The sequence below is a fragment of the Sesamum indicum genome, linkage group LG4, assembly GCF_000512975.1.
Source record: "Sesamum indicum cultivar Zhongzhi No. 13 linkage group LG4, S_indicum_v1.0, whole genome shotgun sequence".
NCBI classification, from domain to species: domain Eukaryota; kingdom Viridiplantae; phylum Streptophyta; class Magnoliopsida; order Lamiales; family Pedaliaceae; genus Sesamum; species Sesamum indicum.
Window position 1 is genome coordinate 10,170,814 of NC_026148.1, and position 20,458 is coordinate 10,191,271.

A 20,458-nucleotide genomic window follows, 5' to 3' on the forward strand; every position below is an offset into this window, starting at 1 on the left:
TTATCGATAAATTAATATCTCTCTAAATTAATAAAATTTCATGGTCCCAAAATTATTAATTTATAGAGGTTTTACTGTATTTACATGTATTCTTTTAACATCACTAATTTATTTTGTGAAACATATTTGCATAGATTGGCTTGTAATTAAAAATAATTTTTTTATCTTATATATATTATAAAAAAGCTATAAATTTTAAATATTATGTTTAAATAAAAATGAGTGATTAAAATTTTAAAATCACTATAAATAGTTTGGGGAAGATTTTTTAATAAACATACTTTAGGGAGTAAAATGACAAATATAGAAAGTTAGAAAGGCATTTTGTACTGTTAATGACAAATTATTTTGACATACGGGTTTTTATTATCTTTCATACTTGGTATATTTTGTTGTTTTACTTTAGGGGGGTGATTGCGACTATAGGAGATCAAAATGTATTTAACCCAATATTTTATATTCAATCTAATATTTCATTAATTTAATATCTTATAAATTATAAAAACAGTGTACGCGCAATGTATGAGTTCATAATTCATTTTAATAAATTTAACTAAAAACACCCCCTAAATTGGAGAGCCTGATCATGTGGTAGCTGGCCATCCATGATCCAAGGTTTGATTTTGGATCAAGAGAAAGAAGAACTATATATATATATGTATATGCAAATACAAGATTCAAATATAATGCATGTGGCAAATTAATTATACATTATTCCCTGAGTTCCTGATCAAAACTCTTAAAATAATGGATTATCAACTAATCACAATTTAAAATTCATCTGACTTGGGCTTGATCAAGAAAGAGTTATAACTATAAGATAATCAATAACAAGAGAACTGAACAATTTCTGTTAAAAGGACATATATAGATTAGCTGCAAAGGAAGAAGATGTCTAAGTAGCTTTAGATTGTTGCTCATCATCTGCTGAAGAAGCTGGAGCTGTCCAATACAACTTCACTGCAAACAGAAGCTTTTCCCTCTCCAACGGCCCGTCCTCGTGATCTACGATCTGACTTTCCCAGTTCAATGCGTCCGCTATTCTCTTCACCTTCACCAGTATATCTACATCGTCTCGGATGATCAGACTACCTTCCGGTCTTAGAATCCTGTCCATTTCTAACATAATGTCTTCCATTTCACACCTAAATTGCACAACCGTGTAGTTGAGTTAATTGTTCAGTTTTTGTTGCTTTTAATTTCAATGGAAAAGGGATAACATGTTTAAGATAGACAGGTTTACCTATCCTTGTAGAGTGTAAAAACTGAATCAGCATGGATGAGATCATATGTTCTAGGATAAGTCGACATTGCCTCACACCTGCACCAAAGCGATCAAGGCCGTTGAGAATGGACAATCAAGTGATCAGTAATCAAAGAGCAAGAATGAGGACAGATAGATAAAAATAGATGTAATGTACCAGCTCTGGTAAGTCCCGATCAACCCTCGTTCATAGATAACACCTAGTGTGTTGACTTTAGCCTCGACTGGGACTACATTCATCACCCAAAGCGGATCATCAATCAAATTAGCAGCGAATCCACCCAAGAAGGCATTCATGTCAAGGATGTTGCGGTACCTCCCTGCTTGGCCGAGCTGGTTGTTAACCTTTTTATAGTATGAGACTCTCTTCTTCCACAGTTGCGTGTCTTGCTGAAAAGTTTCAGCAGTAACTCCATTTACCGTCCCCCTACTAATTCTAGGAGGTATAGTGTTCAATCGTTCTGGCCATTTTTCAAGTTGGCCTCCCGCAACCTCTTCCTTGTTGGAAACTTCAGGCAAAGGGGTCAAACATGTTTCTAAGTTTGTGTACCTACAAGGATTGCAAAATTAGGACTTAGCAAGAAACATACATGATGTTAATTCGGTATCGTTTTTGGAGTAATTATTGTAAAACTTTTGAGCTAAGCAGTTAACATAACAAACCAAGCTTGATCAGGATTCTGGGCAGGACAAAACGGAGGATTTCGTACAACAGTCCGGAACTTTTTGCACTTCAAGTGATTGGCTGGTTTTTGCCATATAGAGATGTCGTCCTTCTCGATCAACTTTTTCCAGCACAAACTTCTCGTTACATTCTCGATCTGCATTTGCTCTGCATTCAAATCCTCCATTGTCCGCTCCCACCCTTTCCAGTGTTTCTTCCAGTGGATGGGCGGGCCGGAGAGGATCCAATATCCTCCCGGCCTCAAAATTCGGTCGACTTCAATCAAGTAGGCACCGTCTATTCAATCATATAATCTTTTAGCATTATTATGACATCCAAGAACAAATGCAATACTGTATAAGATGAAACACCAATATGATCCATAAAGCAAGGAAATTACCGTATTGCCCCCACGGAATGAGGCAACGTGAACAATGAGCCATGTCGAAAGCCCTTGACGGGTAAGGAAGCCTCTTGGAGGCAATAACACCGATCAAAGCCGGAACTCCCCGCTCCAACGCGAATTGCACCTGCGCTTCGTGTGTGTCTCTCGGTGCAAACGACATCGCAAGGATATTTCGGGACAAAAGGTAAGCTCCCCAACTGGCAACCTGGAAAATTTAGAATTACAAACATTAATCAAGAGAAGAAAAATTCCAACTCCGACAACCAAAACACAAGGTTAGGAGCAGCACAAATGTTGTCATCTCTTCCTGTTCGTTCCAAGTTTAACAAAACAAGAACTCCTACATTGTTAGGTGGGAAATTGGGCACAATAAATTAAGAAAAATGAAAAATTGGCATTAATGAACAGTAAAAATTAGCCCCTAACAACCCTTTTTTTTATTTTTCTAGAAAATTCTCTTTCATACTCTTAATCGTTTTTCCCAACTTTCCCTGGAACCAAACAGAGCCTAGGACTAAGCGACAATGTGGATGGAGTGCAATGTGTATAAAGGCTTCATGCACGGACTTCTTGTCCAGAAAAGGTGCTTGATTTCTTGAGGCAAAATACAAAGAATCTAGAAAAAGGAAAAGTCGGTTTCCTGTGTTCTGACGACCCCAGTAATTTATAATACCAAAGACAACCTCTTTTGTCATCATTCAGGCAAACTGTACTGTAGTCTGTACGTGTGCGGATCTAACCAAAAATGGCAGCCACCCACACTATTTCCACCTACAGGTTTGCTAATTTTAAACCACAGTCTTGTCAAATCACCAAATCTTATCCCTAATAATCACCCAAACAAATCATTAGATGCCAGAATCCTTTCTATAGATTAGATTGCATTAATTAAGTACAATCCCTCAAAATCAAATCCTAATTAGACCCAAAGACGCAATGGCTCGGATGCAAGACTTCTCGATCAATTTTCATGTCTAAGGTTTTTGTATGTGTTGGTGGCGTGAATGTTAAAAAAAAAAAACACACACACAATTATGATAGTAATGCCGTTTTACATATAACAAAATTAAAAAATTTCAAGAAAAAAAGTGAGAAAAATGTTTTTTTCTTTATTGTTAAAAAATGTGGAAAATAAAAAGCTTACCCCACAGCCAGTATCAATAGCGGTCCTAATAGACCCATCTTTCAAATTAATCAACTTGCCAATATCATCAATGTAGGCATCAGCACCGTTAGGAAACATGGTGCCGCCACCCGGGAACCTGAACCGGTCGCCCTCGAATCGGATCCAATTCTGGACAGCTTTCTCCACCGTAAGCTCTTTGTGTGGTACATTGGCGTACCAAGCGAGATCCCTGCTCAGCGGCCATTGAAACGGGTTCTTGTACCCGTACGGAGCGGGCACCCGGCATTTCAGCAATTCATTCTTCTCCGGGCAGTGTCTCTCTCTGTAGATCAGCCTGTCCCGGTCGAATTTCAGCGATCTTTCTTGGTCCTCACATGGGGTGTACTCGCTGTACTTGATGTCGCACGGGGGGTATGATTTGATAGCGGGGGAGAGGGTGGTGACGCCGCCGTCGTCGGCGGAGTGGTGGGATGCGAAGTCTAGCTTCGGGGCATTGGAGGAGGAGGAGGAGTGGGATTGGGTGTTTGTATTGGTGATGGTGTTGTTCTGGGAGGTGGAGAAGCAAGGGATGGTGGCGCCGAGGTTGGAGGTGGGGGAGGAGGAGGTGGCTCCGCCGTGTTGCCAAGCACCGAAGAGGTAGGAGAGGGAGCAGAGGATGGTTATGATGGCTAAAGAGTAGAGTTTGGGCTTCTTTAAGTAAGAGGGGGCGGTGGGCGTAGGTTTAGAGAGTGGGGTGTAGTATGGTGGGCTTTGAGTACCCCCCATTGCTGTCCTATCTCTATTTTCTCTCCCCCACTTCCTTTCAAACTGAACATGAACGAAACTTATGTTCGAGTTTATAGTAGTAGCAACACTCTAGTTGGGGGTGGGGGACTTGTTAGAGATTTGAGGTGTGGAAGGTACACAAGCTAAGAATCAAGTTGGACATGTGAGAGGTGTGTGTTGTGTAAGAGAGAGAGAGAAAGAGAGAGAGAGAGAGAGAGAGAGAGAGAGAGAGGAGATTAAGGTTGTTTAATTAAACGGGTTGGCAATGGATTTTTGCGCAAGATTGTATTTTTTATCCACACAATAGAGGTAATTGTATTTTTTATTCTTGTAAAATTAAAAATTATAGTATGTCTAGTTTTATAGAATAATAAAATATGGCATATTAGATCTCATAAAATAAAAAATTATAATATTTTTTCATTCCAAATACTTTAGTTTTTTAGTCTATATGACCAAATATCCTAATTAACTTCATAAAATTGTGGAATAAAAATACATTATATTTTCATCGTATAAAAACAAAAATATGATTTTCTAAAAACTTCAAGAATGGGAGTAGGGAAGGCGAGATGAAAGAGGAATTAAGGGGGATAGGTTCTGAAACTAACTTGATTCGGACCAAATTTCAAAAGAAAAAAAATTTTCATGGGAATAAATTTAATTGCATTCACAGATAATTATTGTAAATAATACCATAATAACTATACTCTGATCTGAAGAAAAGCTAAGAGGAATAAAAGAAAAGCAGATGACATAGCAAATTGACATATCTAAAGTAGAAAAGGTGGTATTATTAATTTATGACCATATTAATGTGCAATAATTAATAATAATATAACATGAATAAATACTGATATAGTAATAATGGTATTGCCCTTTTGACTAAGGAAAATTATAATAATAATAATGATTGTGGAAAATGATGGGTCCAGAAGCAGCTAAATAGATCCAGTCGCAGCTTAGTCCTTGTCAACATTTTGCGTCAAAGATTCTGTGGGGTTAGCGGGCCCAATTCTATGGAATATTTTTAAGTTAAATTTGAATTAATTATGTGATAAATATATAATATTAATTTTGTGATTGATTTGATTCCATCCAATATTATTTGTGTAAGAATTTCTTAAGATTAATATCTCTTTTTTTTTTGGATATTATTTGGCTTATTTTTAATTTACAAATGCATTTGATTTGTCAATTCAATCTTACAATAATGATAAATTCAAAATTAGGTCATAAATCTAGTTTGTTAAGTGAGGGTATATGTCTATTTTGGAAATAATTTATTTATTATTTTGGAAATAATGACAAAAAAATCATGTCAGCATTTGGTGAAGGGTATCATGGTCTTTTCAGCACATGTATGGGTGGAACCCACATCACAATAGCCATTTTTTTGGCCATTTATACTATTTTTTCTTTCACAAAGTAGAAGTCACCGCTTTGAATTTTACTATGGTATTTAAGTATAACTAATATTTTAATGTTACCTGCAAAAATAATAATTAATAATTATTGAGTAATTATAATTAATTAGTATTTATCATAATATTTTTTTTATTTTTATAAGATAATTATCTATGACAAACAAACATTTCTTCCAGTGATACGAGATTAATCTGATCACTCCCCATTAACAACGTTTTCAACTAAATCTGCCCGAAAAATAGCATATTTCATTATTTTTCTAAGTCCATAAATAAAAATGTAATTTCATATCAAAAGTTCAAAATCCCTAGACCCCCACAATTTGCACATTTCTTTCGCATTACTCCTTTGCCACAATATTAATTTAATTTAATTTTTTTCATCGCCAATGTGTTCATATTTCGAGACCCAATCTTATTTGTTAAGGGCGTGCAGTAGATCTTACTCTAAATACTCATTTCAGTTTTATATAATTCTTTTTAAATAGCTATACATTACTTTATTAAATATGTTTAAGTGTCATATAAAATGGAATATTTTAAAATTTTTCAAACTAAATAATAAATGCTACTATAAAAATTATTTGTATTCTCACATGTGAACTAGTCAGGCCCGCGACTTCTCAATCGCAAAATCTTATTTTTATTAGTTATTTGAGCAATTTCTCATTAGCAGATATTAATATTAAATGATTTTTACTTACTAACAATTTAAATTTTTAAATGAGGTAGCCGTTTAACATGATATATGAGTTAGGATCAAACAAGAGATTTTGCGTTCAAACTCATTGGTAAAATTATTTATAAAATAAAAGTTTCACGTAAATAATTTGAATACAAAGAGATATTAATATTAAATAATTATATTTTTTAACGTTTAAACTTTTAAATGAGACAGTTAATTAGATGACAATCATATCATATCTATTAGATAACTTGTTAATGACTCTTAAGAAGGAAGAAATTAGCACTATTAGACATATGGTTTTAACAATGTCAATAAAAAATTAAGTAGCCAAACGTCAAGGCAACGAAGATTAATAAAAATACTAGTTTTGATTTGCAAGAATGAGTTTAATTCTCAATCTCAATAATGGAAATTATTATGTTACTAACTAATTAATTAGTTAGATTAAAATGGATGGGTTCCAAAATTTTGATTTGCGTGCGGATTAATTGGGAGTTGACTATTGAGAAATGGTGATCGTTGGGATGAACTATATAAGACTTCGTGAAATTCTAATTGCCCAAAAAGAGAAAGGATGAGGGTTGCTATGGGGAGCATAACGCAATTTTGAATCATTTTTTAATTACCACTTGATTCTTCAAGATTTTATAAATTTATAGGAAAAATTGCATAATACCCCTTGTGTTATGTTAAAATTGCACAAAAGTTACATATGTTAAATAAATAGCCATAAAAATTTTGTGAATTTTGAAACCCTGCAAAAAGGACCCCCTACATCCAGAACTGACGGAAGGTGTTGTACACATGGGGAAAATGAGAGTTTTAACACAGGGATTTTTTTAGTTAAATTTTGAAAACACATGAGAGTTTTATACAATTTTTTCAAAATTATAATTATAATTATACGTGTATTTTCTATTTAATAGAAAAAGTTTATACAAACACCACTTAAAGGGTGTTCTTACAATTTTGCAAAATGACACAAAATATTGAGGGATTGACGTGTGTGGAAAATAGAATGAATATTCTTTTAAAAAAAATTAGAAATAATTGGTTCGCATCATATAATACATTAAGATATTAAAGAATACATCCCTGTACATCAATAATTTCATGATATTTAATTAATAAAGATATAATACACTGAATATGTAGAATTCAAATTCAAGACCTCTATCAGATGAAGAGTGTTATCAACTCGGTCTTATCAAGAAATTTATCTTTTGACATGATTAATCACAAGTTGCAAGATTGCCATATATTAGTGGTTACACAGATTCGATGTGTGTGAATACTCTAAAATTTTATTATATTTAGGTCCTTTGTTAGGATGCTATACGTTTGACTTATGACAACCTAAATTTCAGTACAATTAATGTGAATTAATGCAACATGAGATGATTGTATGAGATTCAACTCTCCAAACCCTCTCCCAATATTTCCTCAACTCCTGCCTAGTACTCAAAACGCGACGTCATCAGACTATTATAGTGGCACCACTTGTTAATTTACCTTATATATACAACGTGGCCTTAAAGTCACGGTTTAATTTAAATACTAGCGCTTTTAGGTTCCTGTGGATGTCTAATAAGTTGACCATTAGCTATTTCCTATGCTCTAAATATAATGAAAGCGCATTATTATTTCCCGAAAATATCAAGTTCACGCTTTCTTTCTCAATTAAAAGAGTGATGGATTTTCTTTGGATCTTGCATAAGTTAATTACGTAGATTAGTATTTCTTGGATCATGCCTCCACATCCACTGCCGCAATTGCTCTTGTATTAATAACATGGTTGCTCCCTTTTTCTTTGTTTTGGTACTTGTGCTCCGCATTCTAGGTGGAATTGCATTCGGGATAAAGTTCAATTAAATTAATTTCTTAATACCTAATCTTGTGTGTGTTTGTTATATGCTTAGTGATATAGGTAAATGTTTCGTATTGATTGCAAACGGAGAGTTTGAGCTGCTAATTATAAGTCCTCAAAATCTCATCTACCTAGCGAGACAGATTTTCAGAATAAACTATAAAGCTGTTAGAGCGGACAATTTGCACAACATATCAACGATTGAGTCACAAATTACATCATTTGGTAGCGTATGTGGGAACGACCATGTGCCTGTCCTAAGCACTTTTGTCTGGAGGGTTGATGATGTAGACAAATGCTCCATATTAATTGCAGATGAGGAGCTTGAGCGGCTTAAAAGCCCCAATTTGTCTCTCTAATGAGGCGTGTGAGAATAAAATCGAGAGGCTATTACAAAGTAAAGTGGACAATGTCTCGAATAATGAATTGTTGATTGAATTGTAAGTCACCGCATTATTTTGTTGATGGAGAGAGAAAGCAATTAAAGGGTACCACATAATAAGTGTATAATATTTGTTATGTAATTGATTGATTTTATAACTGACAAAATAATTAGTTAAAATTAAACCTAAATCGAACTAAAATTTAGCCCATCATAAAGCGTGACCATGAAGATGCTACATCTATTATTTAATCAACCATTCACAAAGAATTTCAATTAGATCTGAGTAATCTTTCATCTGGGCCTTCAGGATAGGCCCGAAATCATCAGAGATTCTCGGCCCAAAAGGTATATAATTACTTACTGGGCTAAAGACCAGAATTTTCAGCATATTTTGGGCCATTAAGGGTGTAATAATTGGACTCTGTCACCTGTACTGGGCCTGTGTCCGAATATCTTTGTTAAATGGGCTAGGCCGCCTACAGACTATAAGACTCGGTCCGTTTAAAGTTCTCCACTCTGTCTCATTTTACATTCTTGCTTCCAGACTCATCCTCGGATTGCAGCAAGCGGGAGAAAGAGAGAAGTTTGAGAGAGGAAAAAGATCGGTTGAAACCATGGCTGACGAGGACTATGACATGGACGGAGCGTACGTTTGATTCGTCATTTTCTCCGAATATTGTGTTTAATTTCTTGCTTGTTTGGTTACTTTTATATTAATCAAGTTTCAGATTTTCTGGAACTAGGTTTTTTATAGGGTTTATTGTTTTACCAACATAAATCCTTGATTTTTTTATTTTTTTGTGTTTAGGTATGAAGATGAGCCGTTGGAGCCTGAGCCTGATGTGAGAATCTCATTTGATTTAATTGTCCTGAGTATTGATGCTGGGGATTATTTTTAGGTTTTTACTTTTTCGGCTATGGTAATTGGTATAGGAAGGGGCAGAGGTGGAAGACGAGAACAATAACAATGAGGACGGCCCCGACCCAATCGAAGGTGACGGTGATGAGAAGCAGGAGCAAGAACCGGTGGAACGACCGCGGAAAACGTCTAAATACATGACGAAATACGAGCGCGCGAGGATTTTGGGCACGCGTGCTCTGCAGATAAGGTTTTTTTCTTCTTTCTTTTATTTTTTGGTGGGTTGTGGATTGGATTTGTGCTTAATTTTGGATTGATTGAGTTGTTTCTGTAATCCGGGGAGTTTATTTTTTCTTTTTGGTTGGACAGTATGAATGCCCCTGTGATGGTCGAGTTGGAGGGTGAGACTGATCCACTTGAGGTAAATATTCGTGAATATGGCATATAGTGTTGATTATTGTGTTCTCCTTTTTGGCATTTTTTCATGAAATTAGTGATCACCGTGTAATTAGAATGCAGTGAGATGGCTTTCTTCTACTTTCTTTGTGGGTTCTTGTATTACAAGATGTGCTGAGAAGATTACTCCAAGAATGGATAGATAACTAGATGCAAGGATGTTTTTAGCTAGGGTATATGTCTGCTAGTTAGCTATCATGCCAGGGCAGAAAAAATTGTTATGCGAGATAAAATGCTTAAATATCATGACTTGTACTCGTTCTTCCTCACGACGTAAGGCATGTTCTGCAAAGTTTCTAAGACATCAAAGGGCTTTCTGTTGCAAGCCATTTTCAAGTACCAATCTGTGTACTTTATGAGTTTGTTATATTTGTGCTAATATTTCGGTTGTTTATCATTCTTCAAGCTACAGTAGTTGACATGAGATTTTCATCCTGTTGCAATTTCTATCTGAAACTTGTCCTGCACTTATGGTCATCACCTTTCTTGAATATTGGGTAGGATGTTGTATCATCACATTTCTTGAAGTTATAAAAATATGTTTATTCACCGGTCTTTCATTTGTTCTCTCTCATTTAGATTGCAATGAAAGAGCTACGAGAGAGAAAAATACCTTTCACCATTCGTCGCTACCTTCCTGATGGAAGGTAAGATTCTCTGTATCTACTCACTGTTCCCTGACTTCTTCCTCTTAGTTGTTTTACCAAAATTCTCTAATGTAATTCACAGCTATGAAGACTGGGGAGTCGATGAATTGATAGTGGAAGACTCCTGGAAAAGACAAGTTGGAGGCGACTGAGATTCTTGTTCTTTCACGCCCAAGAGGTCTGGGGTCTGTCATGTTTGTAGAGTATGCAGCAGGATCTTCCTGAAACTCCCAATTATCATTACAAGACATTGCATGATATACCAGATCAAACCGTTAGGCTGCTTATGGTGTCGATTTGCCTTTGTTCTGTGCTTGTGATTGAACTCTGGCCCCACAAATCCTTTGTGATGTGATGCTTGTGATTATATACAAGTTGGGCTCATTTGCGAAGAATGTGCATGCATCAATTTACAAATTCTTGGTTGATTGAACTGTTCTTGACATCATGTCATGTTTGTAGAGTATGCAGCAGGATCTTCCTGAAACTCCCAATTATCATTACAAGACATTGCATGATATACCAGATCAAACCGTTAGGCTGCTTATGGTGTCGATTTGCCTTTGTTCTGTGGTTGTGATTGAACTCTGGCCCCACAAATCCTTTGTGATGTGATGCTTGTGATTATATACAAGTTGGGCTCATTTGCGAAGAATGTGCATGCATCAATTTACAAATTCTTGGTTGATTGAACTGTTCTTGACATCACCTTGGGCAAGAGTTTCGAAAACTGTAATCTATCCCTCGCTCCGTCCACACTCTGTAATTTTTATCGAAAGGTGTTATGTAAGGTATTTGCCTGTGATAACTGCAGACGAAATCCACCCACAACCAGGGCGAATAACAAAATTCATGAAAGAAAGAAGGAAAGCAATTGAATCTAGGTGCGGCTTTAAGATTGACTAAAGTATTGAGATGCAAACAAGTTCTGTTTGTATCAACAAAAAATGTCTCGGGAAATTATAAAAAATAATAAACCAAAGTGGACAAAAGTTTTCGGTGCTATAGCTCCATGCATGTAATCTCAATTCGATTACACACCTTTCTGGACAAAGAAGTGAAGTTTGGATTTCATTTCTGGTACAGGTTATGTGTTTAATGCAAATTTCATTTTCATGCTTGAGAAAGATCTTCATGAATTTTGATTTACACAATAATTAAGCAAGATTCATATGCTTCGCTTGTTGACATTTAATTTTAGATCTTTTAAAATTTGAATTACAATTTTATATATTTTTGTAAAAAAATTATGGACCAAAATGCCCCTTTTGAAATACACAAAGCATAAACACAGAGCGGCAAATGCGTCATTTCACAGCATCAGACTTGTTAATAATTTTTAAAATTGAAAAAAAATGAAAAAAAAATTAACAGTAAATTTGATATTTCCACCGTACCATGATTACCATCCATCTCCATTAGTTATATAATTACATCAAATATTAAGATAATATTTATACTTTTTAAATAACGAGAGAGTATTTGTAATATAAATTTTATACCAAGATTGATGTAATTTACCCTTTAATACTGATAGAAGTGCATGTGCAAGCATTATTGATGAGATTCAATACCGTGAACATTATTCTTGCATTAATTTTGGAAGAAATTTCATTCTCAAGCAAAATAGCTTTATGTCACATCTTATTTGTTCCATTTTTAGTTTTCTATTGTATATATGATGCATCAAGATATATTTATTGCACTTAATGCTTAAGATTTGTTATAATTTCTAATCTTTTCCCCACTATTATTTCCGCTCAATAAAATATTTTCACGTTTGGAAGTTATGACTATTTAAATGATCATCTTGATAAAAAGGTTTTTGATCATCACATTTTTGTACATAACTTTTGTAATCTCAATTCCTTAGGACAACGTCAACCACAGGAACATAGGAGTTGAAGAGTTAAAGGTGAATTTCACGATCTTCTAAAAAGAACATGATGTAAATCAAGATTTAGTATAAAAATTCTATGTTCATTCATCATTTTAGTATATCTCTTTTATTTCCAATTACATTCTAATAATGTAAGATTTTTATCAATTAAATAAAAGTAACAATATTTTTTACATACATCATACGACTTGGTGAAAATATAGCATACGTCATTATATTCGTACTACATAGTTTATAATTTGACTTTGATGGAGTAACCTTACACCTCGATTCTAAACTATTCACTATTTTTCATTCTTCTTATGTTCAGTGATCGGACAACTAGAAAAAAAAAAGAAGCAAAAATAGAACATGGAAACACCTATGAGGAATAGCGAGGATTTTAGCCATTATGTCGATGGTACGATGACACTAGCAGAAATAGTGGAACATCTGAGGGAAATGTTCCCTGAATTTTCAGGTCTTGACATTGAGGAAGTTCTTGTGCAACAGGTATATATGTCGAAGTTATTATAGATAATATTAACGTTTGCTTTTATTTTTATGATAAATTTATTAATAAGATCTATTATTGTGGAATAGGAAAACGCTTTTCTAAATATTCAACACAATGATCAGCATGGGATGATAGCGTCTCCCTATGATCAAATTGAAGATAGGAGCGTGTATTTCACAGACGAGACCCATCATGGAAAAGGTTTGAATTCACAATTGGCTCTTGATGAAGCCTTAGCTTTATCGTTGGAGTTAGGGGATGACTTCGATCATTTATTCATTTCTGACATTAGTTCTAGTGGAGGAGGTAATGAAATTTTCTTTTTTTTTTTTTTTGTCAAAGTATGAACTTATTTCATTAGTAGCATATTCTAATAAGCGACTATCACTTATAGATAAAGCTGGACCATCTTCCAGAGAAACGTCTATCGTGGTACTTGTACATCTCCTGTACACATCCTAGTTAATACATAATGCATCGCAAAATTTAGACATATGGTTTTGCTACGTACCATTTGCAGGGTTCGGGACAAAATACAAGGGAGGACAATATCGATCCTGATAGGATGACTTATGAGGTGGTTGTTTTTCTTCTCGATTCATAGTACTATGTACAAGCCCGAAAATCTTTCTGACATTTGTGTCTTTTAGGAATTGCAATCACTTGGAGAATCTATTGGCAATGAGAGTAAAGGACTTTCTGCCGATTTCATCTCACGGTTACCGACTTTTAAGTACAAAGCTGGGATGTCGTCAAAGAAAAAGAAAATACAAAAGGAAGAGTATGATTTCATTTCCATATTTAATATATGAGTTAGTTATATGTAATATTATTACAAACGACAATATTTGTTTCCTGCTAGTACTGATCTTGAGAGCACTAGTTTGGCAAACTAATGTAAGCATCAAACTTTAAGACATCATATACATCATACTTCTTTCATTTATGTACTAAAGAAAGAACAAAATTGTTTACTTAGTTTTTGCGTATTTGTCTTTATTACTTTTTAGGTGTGTAATATGTTGTGTTGAATTCAAAAATAACGTTGAGATAACCACGTTGCCTTGTGCGCACCATTACCATTCAAACTGCATCACACACTGGTTGCAACTTAAGAAGGTGAGTTATAAGAGTCTCGTTGTTTTAGGAGGGTTCTTGTCGCCTTTCTTAATTACATCTATATAAGAATTCATAACGAAGTGGTTAATGCGAACAAATCAATTGGGATCAAAATATATTTTTCTGATCTGGTGATTTGGTTTTTCAGCATTGTCCAGTTTGTCAGAAAGAAGTGAAAGATGAGTAAGCATTCAACTGGACGGACGACGACCATTTTCATTGGAATGGACTTATTCTTTTATTAGAATTTACAATTTATTACTTGATGGATTCAAGTTCTTGTAAGAAATTTAGTATGTACTTATGCATAAATGGTCTTTACATTTTTGCATTGTGAGAACTGAGAAGTTGAACAAATATATAGCATGCATATGTTATTTAATCTACTTAGGTAAATAATTGGATCAATGAAAAATTTATTTGGGCATATATAGTTATTGAATTATGAAGACATGGTATAGAGGTGGCTAATTTGTTCTTACAGTTTCTGCTCCATTTTTCTACTGACATGATATCAACACTTGTAAGAACTATGTAAGTTCAACTGCTTATATCAACCCATATTTTCCTAGGTTGTGGTCTTAATTCCAATATTCAAATGTTGAAACTTGTAAGAATATGTTAGTTTGAAGGAAGAAAAATATTTATTTTTCTTAAGTTAACAAAACCGAAAAACAACAACAGGAGTGACACTCTAAAATCCCGTTAGACAAGACTATTCTAACTCATATTCTATTATTAATTCAGTAAAAACGTGTAATTCTTATTACATTACAATTTTGAAATTTGAACAAAAATTCCATAAATAAACAACAGAAAACAACTCAATTTTGATCATATTAATTTTCTTGAAAAAATCAGGATGCTGCTAATTTTTTTGAACAAAGCAGGCTATTTCATAATTTTTGTCTTTTTTTGTAAAATTTGGCAGCGCCACGAAAAGAGGTAGCATTGCTGCCCATATAATCAAACCTTTAAAACCACCCAATTCTCATAATTTTTTTGTGTATTTTTTAAATAATTTTAACTAATAAGTACTATATTCCTCGATATTTCATTTAAGTCTAGAGTTAAGAAAAAAAAGAAAAGAAGAGAGAATTTTTTTTACACAATTACTCGTACAATTATCTTAATTAGGAAATTAATTTTGGAATAAGATTCCAATAAAAATATTCAAAACTATTTTAACAAATATGTAAAAATGATTTCTTTTTTTTTTTTTAAAAAAAAGAAGGTAAAATTGCGTGTGAATAAAGCGAAGGAGGGTGGGGTTTCAGTGACTCATAACATAAAAGGAGTCTTATCCTTATTTCTCCAGATAAGCCTTATCAATATCATTAATATTTACTACACCTACTTAATTTTAATTAACCTAATAATGACGTTATAATCAGGTTTAAGTTACTGAATCCTACGGCTCACATAGGCCACGTGTCCATCGTTCTTTCCTGCAAAATATTGATACCCTAAATAATACTTTTATATAGATATAGTGTGTGTGTGTAATTGCTTACAGCATTATTACTCTTTACTTGCTTCATCTTCTGGGATTCTCACGTCGTCATCTCGAAAACAACTGAACAAGAACTACAAAAAAAAAATTATCTGCGGGCTGTTGGGGGCGGTTCAGATTTTTATTCCATCTTTGTAAAAGGTGAATTCTCTGTTTCTGTCTGCCTTTTTAATTTACTGTTATTTAATTGGAGTGATGGGTTTGATTTTTGTTGATGGGGCGGTTTCGGTTTTTTTGGATGATGATCATGCTGATTTTGATTTAGTTCTGGTGAAATGATGTTCTTCTGCAAGTTAATTTCTTTGTTTAATTGAGATAGATGTTGGTTTCTTAGTGATTCTGTATGTGGGTTGATTTTGGTTAGGTTTTGGAGGCTGGGGTAAATGGTTCTTGGATGTGATTTGGGTGACAGGGATAAAAATAGTAGAGTAAAAATGGATGGTAGCCTGGATTTCATACAATGGGTTGGAGAGGACATGTCGCTGAAGATCCTTATGTGTTTGGAAGACCCTTCTGATCTTGTTCGCACGGGTGCGGTTTCGAGTTCTTGGCGTCAGTTTGGTGAGTTTAATGAAGTTCAATTATCTCATTTTTTGTTGTTTTCCTCACTTGTTTATTTCTGTGTTTATGTTGGATTTCTTGGGGAAAAATTTGGACTTTGTTGTTTATGGTGTGTTCTCAGGAAGTTTTAATGTGTTGACTTACTTTGATTTTGTGTGTGTATTGACTTTCTTGTATGTGGAATCCTTTTGTTGTATTGTGTCGGATTAAGTGTTGGTTGTTGCATGTGGGAGATCTGGATGACATTTGGATTGTGTGATTAGAGTTACTTTTAAGTTCACATATGGGAAGTGGTGTTCTGCCTTTAATGAGCTGAAAGGGGAGACCGCTGATTTGTTGTACACGAATGGTTATGCTAAGAATATAATGTAGTGATTGGGGGTTGAATTACAGAAACTGACCAACCTACGTCATCAGAACCCGTAACTCAGTGACCATTTTGGAGTTGATTGGATAATTTTCAGCTTATTTACTGTCTTGTATCCTTTTCATAACTGAAGCAATGATTGGTTCACGAATAAGATCAGTATTCGGTTTCTTCATTTATTTCTGTCCTCCTTGTGATGTCAATCTAGGAAACTAAGGCTGCTTGTTTATATACTGAATTGGACTCTTCTGCAGTGATTACACATGGGCTATGTAAGAAACTTTGTTTAAGGATGTTTCCTGAAGCATCAAGTTTCACTCGTGTTATTGAATGTGACCATATGGGTAAAAGTGTGGCAACCGGGACGGATGATTCAGCTGAATGGACCTCTCTGGTGACAGAACACAAAGTGTATGCACTCTTAAGTAGAGGGCTTACAACTTCTACAAGAGAAAAAAATTGCATGTCAGATTCAATCTTTGCGTCAAGCACGGATAATTATCCAGAAGAAAGCATCAAGAATACCCTGGAACAAAGTGACAGAGTTAACAACAGGGCAACGTACTGGTCAAGCAAGGGTGAAAGTGATCCTGCCGCTCCTGAGACATTGATTTATAAATTGTCTTCACAACTATGTTTGATCACTGAAGTGCACGTCCATCCATTTCAAGGTTGTTCTAGACCAGTTAATTTTTATCCTTTATGTGACCCCCAACTGATCCCAAAAAAATTGCTATGGACCAGCATATTTTCAGTTTGGCTTCCCTATATACTCAGCCAAGGCTGTAAGATTTCAGATGGGCCACCCGAAGGTTCCTTTGGAGAAGTACAGAGACGAAGTGGACAAATTTCTAGATGAACAAGATCTCTCTGATGACAAGTTTGTGTGGACGTATCATTCTCCAGAATATCCAATGGCTCAGGTGAGTTTTGAGAGGCTTTAAATTTGATTCCGTGGTTCTGACCTAAATTGTCTGTAAAAGAGTTTCATTGTTTTTTAGTTATTGTTTCCCAAGATTTCTTTCTATTTTCAGATTCATATGAAACAAATTATCTACATTACTGGATGCTCCTCAACTTGGATAATTTTTTGTGGCCTCCTAGTTTTTAGCTGAAAAATCTTCATGATTTTGTTGAAGTTGATAACTATCTAAGTATAACCATCTACTAGTAGTTGAAAGCTTGGATAATTGTTGTTATGGTGTACTGTTTATCTAAATCAAACTTAGTCTTCTTCCTTTCTCTACATCTTCTTTTGCTATGCATGCGTAACAAACACTCAACTGATCTTGTTGATGGTATATAGGAGAATCGGTTGCAAAAGTTTAAGCTGCCAGAGCCTGTCCTTTGCATTGGAGGAATCCTGAAAGTGGAGCTTTTGGGCAGAGTGCAGACTCAAGAAATGGATGGACTCTACTACATATGGTGAGCTATTCTTATCCTTGGTCATTTCTTGAACTAGTAATGCAAATGCCTAACAGCCTTAACGTAGTCCCTGAACTTGTAAGGAGCAACAGGCACGATGATTTCTGAATGCAATTAAGTCTTTTTTTCCATGTGTGACAGCATCAACCATGTTGCCGTTATTGGTAGACCACTCTCTCCACTGTTTGACGTTAAGATGATTGATGAACGGGGAAAATGCACGTTAACGTACAACCCTTACACCTTCAGTTTGAAGCGTGTGGAACTAATAAAAGAAGAATCAAGTAGTCAATCACATTTTCGTAGATTCAGCGAAAGCATAAGGACTTGGGAGCAAGTGATCATCAGCACACTTCGGGGAGCTGGACCTTTGATGATAGACGACAATGATTCTGATCATGAGTACCTTGATTAGTTGCAGGCTTATCAAGTGACATGAGTTCTTTAGATCTATCCACCCTTGAATACCCTTTCTTTCCAATTGTACTCTTTTGTGAGGTGTCATGCTAGCGAGTTGAATGAAACCGTTTGGTGGCGAATGTTTCCAGTTGGTAGGGAATGATAGTGCGTCCTGGGAGGGCAGGAATCATGTCATTTTCAAAGTTTTGTAGAAAATATTTTTCAGAAAATCTTAGTTTGTTTGATTCTTGAATTTTGATTTTGGATATCAGTTTACAGTTTTTTGTTTCCAACTAAGTTGAGAAATGATGTCGAGGGGGCCCGCCGTGCAAATGAAGTAGAGCGTTTTTGCCCCCATGTCTGTGGCTGAATTGATGATCTCTTCATGTTTGGAAACAATTGTTAGTTGAACTGAACATAGTGAAGAAAGATCCTCCAAACATTGGTTTATGTTGAATGGGATTTCAAAATATGTTCTTCCCTGTTCTCATCATTACTTGCGGTTTTGTTGGGAGTGAAATAGTAGTATTCATGGACGACAATCATAACAGTTATTTAGGAGAGAAAAATAATCTCTTTTATATATTAATTATATTTTATTTAATATATGAATGGTGAGTAGAATATTTAAAATAAATATAATTTATTATATTGGTATAAAATATTGAAAGATATAATTTATTATATTGGTATTTTAAAGTTTTTTTTTTTTGGGATGGGGAGAGGGATTATATTGACCTAAAATTGAAATATGAGAAATGGTTCTGAAATAAAATTGAAAGCATCGGGCAGCTAAGGGTATTTCAGTCCAAACGGCGTCGTACTTTTTATAAACCCCCGAAAGCTGAAAACTGAAAACCCTCTAATCTCACTCATTTTATGCAATTCTCCATTTGGTGGCGCATCCCCTTATCCCTCCGCCGTCCTCCTCCGCCCTCTTTCTCACTCTGCCGCCGCTTCTTCTTTCCAATGGGAGATTCTCCTGCCGGCGCTAAGGCTAAGCCTAATTCGAACTCCGCTCCACCAGCCTACTCCAAGGATGAAGCATATCTCCAATCTGTCATTCAGAAACGCATTGCGCTTTTCGAATCCATAAAAAATCAACAGAATCTCAGTCGCCTCGCGCTTTCTCCCGACCAAATCCAGTTATTTCCATTAGCTATTTCTTTGGCGTTATTTACTCTTTCCTCTGTTTTTTCCCCCGAAAATTTGATTTTCAATTTGGTTGATTTCTTGAAAATAGGATTACATTGCCGGACGGTAAAGTGAAGGAAGGCAAGAAATGGAACACCACGCCTTTCGATGTCGCGAAGGAGATATCCAAGAGCTTGGCGTCGAACGCCCTGATTTCAAAGGTGAACGGGGTTTTGTGGGATATGAACCGGCCTTTGGAAGGCGATTGCAAGCTTGAGCTTTTCACATTCGATACTGATGAAGGCCGTGATACCTTTTGGCATTCGAGTGCGCACATTCTCGGCGAGGTAAAAGTTATGAATTTGATGAATTTTTCAGTAAAATATGATATTGTTTGATTATGATCTTAATGGTTTGATTGGTTTTGCGGATTTTTCCAGTCGTTGGAGCAGACATATGGATGCCGATTATGTATCGGGCCATGCACCACTAGAGGGGAGGTGAAATTTTAGGCTTCTGCTTTCCTTGTTTTTCCTACATGAGAATGGTTTCTTTTCTAAACGTTATATTTTCTGAAACTATTCTTTGAAATTTTTTAGACTAAGATTTGGTGCGCACTTCTACCTTTACACCTTAAATAGTTCATGTTGGGTTTTGATTGGTTATCACATTTTAACCCATTGTGCTAAAATTGGGAGCCACTTATGTTGATTTGGCTGTATGATTTGCAGGGATTTTATTATGACGCATTTTATGGTGATCTAGGATTGAATGAGGACCACTTTAAACAGATTGAAGCGGCTGCCAAAAAAGCAGTTGATGTATGGTCATTTGTTCTCTGAATTTTGCTGTTATTAAATCTTAGTGGATGCTAGTTCGAATTCTCTAACATGCATTATTTCTAATAATGGCACTGCTTGTAGATTGTATCTTTGCCTTTACAGAGTTGGTACTTGTGATCATGGTCATAAGGCCACTACTCTCCCTCTT

The 20,458-nt window shown here is 35.1% G+C and overlaps 5 protein-coding genes across 6 annotated transcripts in view; 4 read left to right on the forward strand and 1 right to left on the reverse strand.

The window, feature by feature from the left end:
• LOC105160509 (probable methyltransferase PMT15) lies at window positions 685-4,430 on the reverse strand. Its single transcript, XM_011077912.2, has 6 exons — window positions 3,479-4,430; window positions 2,329-2,539; window positions 1,928-2,225; window positions 1,422-1,814; window positions 1,244-1,321; window positions 685-1,145 (listed from the first exon to the last, which is right to left on the reverse strand). Exons 1-6 carry the CDS (start codon window positions 4,223-4,225, stop codon window positions 896-898), a joined length of 1,977 nt encoding a protein of 658 aa, XP_011076214.1. The 5' UTR covers window positions 4,226-4,430; the 3' UTR covers window positions 685-895.
• Window positions 9,105-11,231, forward strand: LOC105160511 (DNA-directed RNA polymerases II, IV and V subunit 6A). The gene is made up of 6 exons (XM_011077913.2): window positions 9,105-9,238; window positions 9,401-9,434; window positions 9,526-9,701; window positions 9,821-9,872; window positions 10,487-10,554; window positions 10,637-11,231. The coding sequence occupies exons 1-6, from the start codon at window positions 9,207-9,209 to the stop codon at window positions 10,704-10,706; spliced, it is 432 nt and encodes a 143-aa protein (XP_011076215.1). The 5' UTR covers window positions 9,105-9,206; the 3' UTR covers window positions 10,707-11,231.
• Window positions 12,806-14,256, forward strand: LOC105160710 (E3 ubiquitin ligase BIG BROTHER-like). Its single transcript, XM_011078189.1, has 7 exons — window positions 12,806-12,946; window positions 13,037-13,256; window positions 13,345-13,382; window positions 13,471-13,527; window positions 13,601-13,731; window positions 13,961-14,069; window positions 14,218-14,256. Exons 1-7 carry the CDS (start codon window positions 12,806-12,808, stop codon window positions 14,254-14,256), a joined length of 735 nt encoding a protein of 244 aa, XP_011076491.1.
• LOC105160512 (F-box protein At4g00755-like) lies at window positions 15,565-18,806 on the forward strand. Of its 2 annotated transcripts, none has more exons than XM_011077915.2 (6): window positions 15,565-15,723; window positions 15,947-16,143; window positions 16,765-17,181; window positions 17,255-17,433; window positions 17,817-17,935; window positions 18,077-18,806. In XM_011077915.2, exons 2-6 carry the CDS (start codon window positions 15,966-15,968, stop codon window positions 18,348-18,350), a joined length of 1,167 nt encoding a protein of 388 aa, XP_011076217.1. In that variant the 5' UTR covers window positions 15,565-15,723; window positions 15,947-15,965; the 3' UTR covers window positions 18,351-18,806. The 2 variants fall into 2 exon arrangements, with proteins under 2 accessions (XP_011076217.1, XP_011076218.1); XM_011077916.2 differs by having other exon boundaries at window positions 15,571-15,723; window positions 15,995-16,143.
• The window catches only part of LOC105160513 (threonine--tRNA ligase, mitochondrial 1), a 7,187-nt gene continuing 5,905 nt past the window's right edge, over window positions 19,177-20,458 (forward strand). The window contains exons 1-4 of the mRNA XM_011077917.2: window positions 19,177-19,479; window positions 19,578-19,815; window positions 19,909-19,968; window positions 20,200-20,289. Coding sequence (XP_011076219.1) covers window positions 19,214-19,479; window positions 19,578-19,815; window positions 19,909-19,968; window positions 20,200-20,289 — 654 coding nt within the window. The 5' untranslated portion in view covers window positions 19,177-19,213. The remainder of the gene's footprint in view (window positions 19,480-19,577; window positions 19,816-19,908; window positions 19,969-20,199; window positions 20,290-20,458) is intronic.